This window comes from Pistacia vera, unplaced genomic scaffold, assembly GCF_008641045.1.
Source record: "Pistacia vera cultivar Batoury unplaced genomic scaffold, PisVer_v2 Contig360, whole genome shotgun sequence".
In the NCBI taxonomy this organism is placed as follows: domain Eukaryota; kingdom Viridiplantae; phylum Streptophyta; class Magnoliopsida; order Sapindales; family Anacardiaceae; genus Pistacia; species Pistacia vera.
Window position 1 is genome coordinate 715,568 of NW_022196180.1, and position 8,925 is coordinate 724,492.

The 8,925-nt window shown below is 35.9% G+C and overlaps 1 protein-coding gene and 1 pseudogene across 1 annotated transcript; one reads left to right on the top strand and one right to left on the bottom strand.

Annotated features, from left to right (window-relative positions):
* Positions 1-1,844: 1,844 nt before the first annotated feature.
* On the top strand, positions 1,845-5,592 carry LOC116140008 (ATP-dependent Clp protease ATP-binding subunit CLPT2, chloroplastic-like). The gene is made up of 5 exons (XM_031425638.1): positions 1,845-1,855; positions 2,062-2,091; positions 2,183-2,292; positions 3,154-3,333; positions 5,420-5,592. The coding sequence occupies exons 1-5, from the start codon at positions 1,845-1,847 to the stop codon at positions 5,575-5,577; spliced, it is 489 nt and encodes a 162-aa protein (XP_031281498.1). The 3' UTR covers positions 5,578-5,592.
* A 607-nt stretch (positions 5,593-6,199) lies between these two features.
* Positions 6,200-7,593, bottom strand: LOC116140009 (annotated as a pseudogene).
* Between the last annotated feature and the right edge of the window lie 1,332 nt (positions 7,594-8,925).

An 8,925-nucleotide genomic window follows, 5' to 3' on the forward strand; every position in this document is an offset into this window, starting at 1 on the left:
ATTTGAGGTCTAAAACTCAAGTTATTATAAAAATACTGAAGCATGTTCTAAAACTCTCGATTTGTACTCAAATCTTCTTGTTTGATTCAAATCCTACTAAAATCACAAAATAAATAAATAAATAAACAAAGGTAAGAGTAATCCATTGAAATTAAGACCTAAAGAGCAAAAATATAAGTAATAAGAGTATGAAATAGATATACAAATTTACGATCATCAATTATATAAATTAATATATATTTTCTAGGTTAAATTTGATAAAAGATAATATGGTAATTTTGAAATGGGGTTTTTCTTATGTATAATCAAATAACAAAAGTCCTCTTAAGATTTCAGAAATAACAAAATAACCTTATTGTTAGTGAGCTGTTAGATTTTATAATTGAATGGATGGATAAATATTTATCTAATTACCCCTATTGGCCCGTTTGGATGGAGGGAATATTAGATAACTGGGGTAGTATTTTTTAAATTGAGTAGATGACGTTGTTTGGTTGATTTGTAAAAAATTATTCTCGAAATCTTTTATGACAAACAGTGGCATTTTGGGGGTAAGTTGCCAGGAATATTATTACCTTTGTTAGGGGGGTGGGGTGGGGGTTGCTATTATTAAAACTTACCACAAGTAATCCAATTTTGTGTCCCATGTTGCCCTTAAACAGTTGAGCATTTGGTCTAAATTACCCTTATATTTGTTAAGATTTACAAAACACCCAATTCACTCATGCAGACCCCTTTGTCCTAACTTTTTAAAATTTTCGGATGACATTGCCCTTGTTATTGTCATTATTTACAGAAATGCCATTGTACCCAGAACTGGCCACCACTGCCAGCCGCCGTTGACTGCCGTTGGGGGCTGTCGAAAGTCGCCATAATGGTGTAAGACCGACTGTATATGGTCACCCATGCGCCGGTGAGGCCTTTTCCGACCATAGATCATAGATCCATGGTTGGAAATAGTGAGATTTAACTGTTTCACGACCAAAGACTTGGCCATGAAACGGCCAAATCTGTGGCATTGCCCGCAGCCACTGGCGATGGTGGCTGGTTACCAGCAGTGGCTTGGGGTGGGTAGGGGTGTTTTTGTTAAGTTTAAAAAGTTTTTGGTTGCCAGGGTGTTTTTGGTAATTCTGAAAAGTAGGGGGTTAAAAATTATTTAAAAAATAATAATAAAAAATACTATTATTAATAATTAAAAAGGAAGTCAATTTAGTAATCTATATAACATATCCACCAATTTATCCTCCCAACCAAACATATTATTCACCAATTTATTCAAATCAACCAAATATGTTTTCCAAACATTCCCAGTAATCTTTAAGGTAATTTTTCTTTCTGTTAATATAATATCCCCTTATAATAAAATATTATATGATTCAAACACCTCCAATGTGTTTATTTTAACACCAAAAAGTTAATGTCAAGGGGATTTTTGTTATTTTTATAACTATAGGGTGATTTTTGTTCAACTATACCGAACGGGATTATTGTTATTAACTCTTTTAAAAACCAAAAAAAAAAAAAAATGATTCAGCAATTAGATTTGGCTAACGGCAATGGATTTACACTACAGGGAGTATTGTGTGACTTTCCTCAAACCTCAGGATGAAAATGTCATTAACGAATCAGAAACCATTTACACAAGAAAATTGTTTTCGTACAGTAAAATGCCGCCGTTTATATTTGTTTCCTTTTCCTACCCGAAAATTCTCCGTAGTTAAAATCCAACTTCCAAACTGCAGAAGCTAAAAAGAAATGGCCGCTCACTTTCTCTGCAATCTTCCTCCAACCATCCAAATTCATCAATCAAGTTCTACAACTAAACGCAACCATCCACAAAAAACATGGCTAGCAGGTGCAACAATTATCCTAAAAAACAGCACTCTCTCTGTTCAATCCTCATATCTCAAACCCTACCAATCAAAGCGCCGTACCATCGCCGCCACCATCTTGTCTAGCCTCCCCTCAGCGTAATTACTACCTTCCCATCTCATTTTTGCTTTCTAATTTGGCTGGACTAGATTGTAGCATAAGGTTTTCTTGATTTTTGGTTATTTACAGGACACCAAATGGCATTGGTTCAGCTGCCAAGTGAGTTTTCGTTGAATGTTTGGTTTAATGTAGTTTAATTTGCGTTTAGTGGGGATTCACAATTTGGATTTTGTTTTCCTTGAAATTATAGATGGTCATGTAGAGCAATAAAGTCATTTGCTATGGCTGAGTTGGAAGCCAGGAAGCTCAAGTATCCAAATACTGGAACTGAAGCTCTTCTCATGGGGATCTTGATTGAGGGTTTGTATCATTCCCAATTCTCTAGCGTCACTGTATTTTTTAATTGTTAGAGCAAATAATTTCTTAAAACTTTATGGGTTAGTTGTATTTATGATTTCTCTGCCTTTAGTAAGTGAACATAAAATGATGCTCCCAGATATTGTTGTTAAACTAGATTCAATCAGAGTTATGTCTATGCACAAACTAGTATGATTTCAAGCAACTTTTGAGTAAGAAATACGAGTTTCCCTGGGTTCTGGTTTGTCATCATTGTTAAAAATCTGTGAATGGGGTAAGTCGAAGAGGGATTTGTTAACCAATAATGTGTACTAGTTCTGCTATTTGAACTAGGTGGATGAAGAAGGAAGATGTGCTTATGCAGACCTGTTGGCTAATTTATTAAAATAGAATGCGTTTTGCTTTTTTGTGATGAAATAAATGCATTTGAGGCAATTGATAAAGTAAAGAAAGAAATTAAAGAGAATATTAGTTTTGTATGCATGTGATGGGCTTTGTCTGCAGTTTTCTCTACTTCCAAATTATTTTGTTTGAAGGATTTATACTTAAAAATGGTGAAGTATCTTTGACTTTGTATAATCCAAGGAGGGCCAACTGCAGATTCCCATTGCTGTTAAAGCTATGTCACGACTCATTATTTGCAATCTTGAAAATGCCCATGTTGAGAATAGACTAGGAGAAATTGCTGCTTGAGAATAGTGAAGGGGAAGGTGAACTGATGCAGAATATCTGATTGCATCTAACTTGAATTTTTCATATGACATATTGCTGAGTTACTTACAATGTATTGTTTCGGAAGAGGTATTTTATACTGAATCATGCAATTATTAGAAATCATATGAAATGTTTTGATTTGGTATGTAGGTACTAGTGAGGCAGCAAAGTTTCTACGGGCCAATGGAGTAACACTCTTCAAGGTGCGTGAAGAGACTGTTAAGTTACTTGGAAAGGGTGACATGTACTTTTTCAGTCCGGAGCATCCTCCTTTGACTGAAGCTGCTCAAAGGGCCATTGATAAGGCTATTGATCAAAAACTAAAATCTGGTTAGTTTTGACTAATTTTCTGATCTATAGATGTATTGGTTGTTGTTGTAATTTTTTTATGCTCCAAAAATTCATCTTTCATAATGATTTTAGTGATGAATAGATCCATGAATATGCAAACAAATTAATGAAAAGGTTCCATTTGGTGGCTGACATGATCTCAACATATTGTTATAGCCGATTAGATGGTGTGAAATCAAATATTTGATTTTGTGCTTGAATATGTTCTATAATTCAAAATTTCTGATTTGATGTCTATGCTTGTGAAAATGCATTTTGTCAAAAGTAAAAACACATTGGAAATGTTGGAGTTAGCGGGTTATTTTTTCTATCTTATGCCTTCAACTTCCTATGCTTTGTTAAATTCTGGTTTACTCATTTTGGAGCACAGGTCACTGTCACTTGTGAGAATTATGTTGAGAACAGTCAGCATGGAATCTCATTATGTTAGTACAAGCCTTTTCCTCTGGATGATTTCAGAATACAAAATCTATATTGATGTTTTGGAAAGTTTATGTCGTTATATATCCAAAAATTCTAAGCATTTGTTATTTGGATGTGTTATCTGAAAAATGCTTTAGTGGATATGGATTGAAGGTTACTTATTGTGAGGATTACTAGTTTGCAACTGCACATCTGTGGTTTTTATATTGATTTTATGTTTATAAAATTTTCCTGGATTGCGTTAGTCTTAGTTCTGTTACTAGAGAGAAACTTTCCTGATTACGTAGTTGGAGACATAGTTAATACGAGTTACAATAAATATGATTCATCATAGAAAAATGTAAAGGTTATTTATTGATACTTCTATAATAGAATAGTTTTATTTAATTTTACATAACATTTTAATGTAAAATCCGTCATTTACTTTGATTAAATGCAAAATGTATGAACTGTCACCAGAAAATAATAACTGTTCAAGCTTTCTTGAATGGACACTATTCCTATTCCTATTATTCTTATTCTTTTTATAATAACTGGGTGTTTTTGGGAAAAGTTTTCTGAAAAAAGTTAAAAAAAAGTTGAATTGGGCGGGTATTACGATGTAGGATTTATAAATTAACAAAATACCCCCTATGTTTGTTTATTTATAAACACCCCCTATAATAAAACATTAAAAGTTAACAAAAACACTCCCAACCCAATCTCAAATACGGACAGCCGGTCATCATCGCCGGAGGGTGGCCGGGTTCACCGTATTGGCGCATGACCGGTTGGATCTTGCCGGTCGTGCGCCGATATGGCCTTTGCCGGCCAGATCCACGGTGGATCTGGCCGGCAAAGGCTAGATCTATGGTCAGATCTGGCCGTATTTGCTCGTCAACGACGGCCAACAAGCGGTCGTCGTTGATGGTCAACGATGACCGTTTGTTGGCCGTCGTTACCGACTATTACGGCCAAAGATCTGGCCGTCAACGGCTAGATCTTTGGCCTTAGATCTGGCCTTTTCCGGCCAGATCCACCGTGGATCTAGCCGGAAAAGGCTAGATCGGCGCACTACCGGCCAGATTCAGGCGTTAGTGCGCCATCCTAACAGATTCCGGCCATTTTCCGACAGTGGTGGCCGGAATCTGGTAAATGTAGATTACTGGGGTGTTTTTGTAATTTTTAAAAAAATATTTAGGGTATTTAATTAAATTATCAAATTTAAGGGGTTTAAAAAAAGTTGAATAATATTGAGAGTAGTATTCCCAAAAATCAGAGTTTTTGGGTATTTTACTGTTTAACTTTTTTGGGAATACTAAAAGTAGTATTCTGAAAATTGAAACAAACGAAGCCAATAATTTTTCTGTCTCTTATGAGACAGTTGCCATGCATTCATCATAATGGCTCTTACTTCAAATACAATTTGATTCACATAGTTTGCTGAGAACTCCAAATGCAGCTAATTGTTTCTCTTCTTGATTAGTTATTGCATAGTACATATTGAATGTATATCTCTTTGATAAATTGTTTTGTAATGTTGTGTATCCTACAGTATTGACAGTGACAGTTTACACAATCATATCTTTCTCTGTTTTGGGGTTCACGTTATAGAATTTTACCTGTTGCACTTCCAATTGATTAATCAATCTGCCAATTGCAGGTGATAGCGGGGAAATTACAGCATGTAATTTGCTTCTTGGCATTTGGTCAGAAGTGGATTCAGCTGGTCACAAGATAATGGCTGCCCTTGGCTTCAATGATGGCAAAGCCAAAGAACTGGAGTCCTTGATTTCTAGACCTGGGTTTGTAGCTGACTGATACCTGCCTTCACAATCAATTTGTCCATTGGTGCAATTCTTTTTGATAAGAATTGGATCAGTGATGCAATTACGAGCTTTTGATTGAGATTACTCGTACTTTCATGGTCACATCCTTGAAGCCTTTACTGGACTTAACAATAGTTGGCATTAGGCCTTTTGGACATTGCATTCTCCTGGGCTAGTTGTTCTCCATTATCGTGCATTTTAGTTAAAATGCCTAAGGCATCAGTGCTCCAAAGGAAAGATGTGTTTTGTAATACATTTTAAGGGCATCTTCTTCAAGTCATTTCACTGGCAGCGTCTTTGCCATGTTCAGTATCATCTATAATATGGTATGCTAGTCACTTGCTCATTCCCAATTCAATGTCTAGGATCATTAATGGCACAGCTATAATGGCCTTTACTGGAAGAAGTTAAATTTACAGTAGTTGCTTTAGATTATGATAAAAAGGACTGGAGATTTTACGTGCTGCAGGATGTTAGCATGTGCCAAGCTGAATATGTATTTGTGGCAAATTAGTTAAAAGTTCATTCTTTCGCAAGGATGGATATACATTGCGTCAGTGATAGAGGAGTCGTCTGTACTGTAATATAAAATAAAAAGTATTTACAGGCTTCCTCTAGGCTGAATTATTAACTGCAGATCTGTTATTTTCATCTTCGTTAATAACCTGCTGTAACTTACAGGCAAGAAATTGTGCTTTGCAAGCTTCTTCGTCCCATTTTATCCTTGCAACAAACATGAACAATAGAGTTAAGCACGCAACCATTCCAATTAAAAATCCAATCAACAGTCCACCGAGCCCCAGTGCTGCTTTGAAAGCGAAAACTACGCCCAGTGGCAAGGCTATGAGGTAAAATCCACCAATATTGGCATACATAGCCAACCATGGCCTAGCCGTTCCACGGACAATTCCTCCACAAACTGCCAATGGGAAATTTACCACTTCCACTATAGCCATAAGCAACATCATCTTCTTCACACCCTTTATGATTCCTTTATCATGAGTAAACAAAAACCCCCAAAAACCTCTGGCTCCTATCATAACCAAAGCACCTATGCTACCTGAAATGATGCTCACTCCTAGAGACACGTATGCTGACTGGTAAGCCACCCGAGATTGGTTAGCACCAAGCTCATTGGACACTCGGATGGATGCACATGTGACTAATGATAACATGACAGAGTACATCAAATAGTCGAAGTTTAGCACAATGGCTAACACTCCTACTGCTTGTTTCGCATTTGATAGGTGTCCTGTCAACAAAACCAAGATCTCATAGCACCACCATTCAAGGCAGGTGGTTAAGCAACAAGGTCCAGAGAGTTTGAGAAATCTGAGCCAGTCGCACACGCCCTGCTCCCACCATCCTCCTTCTTTCCACTTCCCCTCCTTGTTGTAACGCTCCATCATCAACAAATACATTACAAGTAAAATCACAACTAGAGCATCACTTATCCATATTGCCATAGAAACTCCCTCAAGACCCTTTGTTTTTGCAAGCAAGATGTTGACAGGAATATGAAAGGCGAGGCTAGAGCGAGCTTAACATTATAGGAATTGTTATGTTTTGTGAGCTGATAGGCTTTGAGAGGACAGAGAAGTGAAGTGAATACTAAGTCAGGAAGGAGATAAAAAAGATAGTGCTTAGCGACAATTGAAATGTCTTTTTGCTGGCCAAATGATGAGATTTTGTCAACGTTAAGCCACAGAAAATAGGCAGGGTGGCTGTTAGTACAAAGAAAATAGCCATGGAGGGTCTTGTGAGAAGCCTAAATTTTTACGCCCAAAGCTTGGCCACATATTGTTCCATGGCAGAACGAGACCATTCAAGACAGAGAAGCCAGTTACATTAGCAAAGGTGAAGCCGAGTGTGCCACCAGCTAACTGCAACTCTCCAAGACGTCCAAGAAGGCAGTTGTGTGAGCTATCTTGGCAAACCATGTTAAATTCATACCCACCAGTGGAAGAGCTATAGCTTTTTGTGTTTTAGCTCTAAGAATTATTTTCATGAGTGAACTGGAAGTGGATGAATGGTTTCGTCTTGGAATGTTGATGTTGAGATGAAGCATTGTTTTGGTGTGAAGCTGTGAGAATTTTGAGGGGTGTTTATTTTAGATTAAGGGTGGACACGCATGGATTTGGTGAGGAAGTTTTTTTCTAAGGTAGTGCCTTTTTTACAGCCAATTAAGGAGACGGTGGGAGTTGCTGGTGGGATTTATACTTTATAGTGCTTGTACGTGATTTCCTGAGGACCTATATCCATACTGTGTTACCAAATATCATATTTAATTACCACAATGTAATTAATTTCATTTACTGATTTGTTTTTAACCACATACATAAATGCCTATGTATAGGTTCACTTATTTCCTAAACTTACAGTAAGTATTCCAAATAATATGATTAAATACATTTAAATGGTGTTATGTACAGAATATATAGCACTTTTCTTTTATCGACATATTGTTCATCTATATTAATTAAACATTTATTCATTGACTTTTTGTAAAATTCATTCATGCAATTTATGTCATATTAGTTTGTATGCAAAATTTGTACATCTAGTCGTGTGGTCAGTTTGGATAATGTTAATCACTTAACTATGGTCACCGGTGGCATAGGCTACTGATCTAATTTTTTTTTTTTTTTTTTTACGTTTTTTCATTAAATAAAAGAGGGGATGAACTGAATTTTTCGATCGAGGGGGGAGTGTTGTTTTTGATACCTAGGGACAAAACATTACTTGGTCAACTGAAAATCAATATTTGAGAAACCGACTTTTTATGATGAGATCTTAAATAATAAAAATGGAAAGTTGGAGCAATAGTGGTGTGGGTACCCCTGTTTTATAAGGAACTCATAAAGACTAGAAAGATCTAACTTTTCCTTTTCATTTCCTAAGCGCTACTGATAATTTATTGATATTCTTTATCTTTTCATTTTTGTCAGTTTTTCATATAATTTCACAGAGGTTTGATTAAATCTTATAGGAATTAGATTTGAAATAGTTTAACGAAGAAAATCCTGCTGGAACATATGCCCAGGTCAATAGAGGGTAAAAATGGGATGATATTTAGGACCCAAATGCTTGTAAGAATCCTCTTTCAAAGCCGATTTATGGGGAAAATAAACATGGATTATATTCTGTTTTACTTACTAATTAAATCGTATTGATATATTACTGTGTAAAAAGAAAAGCAAACACCCCACTAATCATAATTTAGTCTTAGTATATTTGACACTTTGCAAACAATAAACATTGAACGTGAGTAATTATAAGCCAACAAGTAACTTCATTATCACTTTCGATTATGATTGTATTATCTTTAAAATGTCATTGG

Bases quoted from the DNA above. Each gene is read 5' to 3' on its own strand.
- LOC116140008 (XM_031425638.1), top strand. The intron at 2,092-2,182 runs GTGAGTTTTCGT...TTGAAATTATAG, and splicing joins GGCATTGGTTCAGCTGCCAA to ATGGTCATGTAGAGCAATAA. The intron at 3,334-5,419 runs GTTAGTTTTGAC...TGCCAATTGCAG, and splicing joins TGATCAAAAACTAAAATCTG to GTGATAGCGGGGAAATTACA.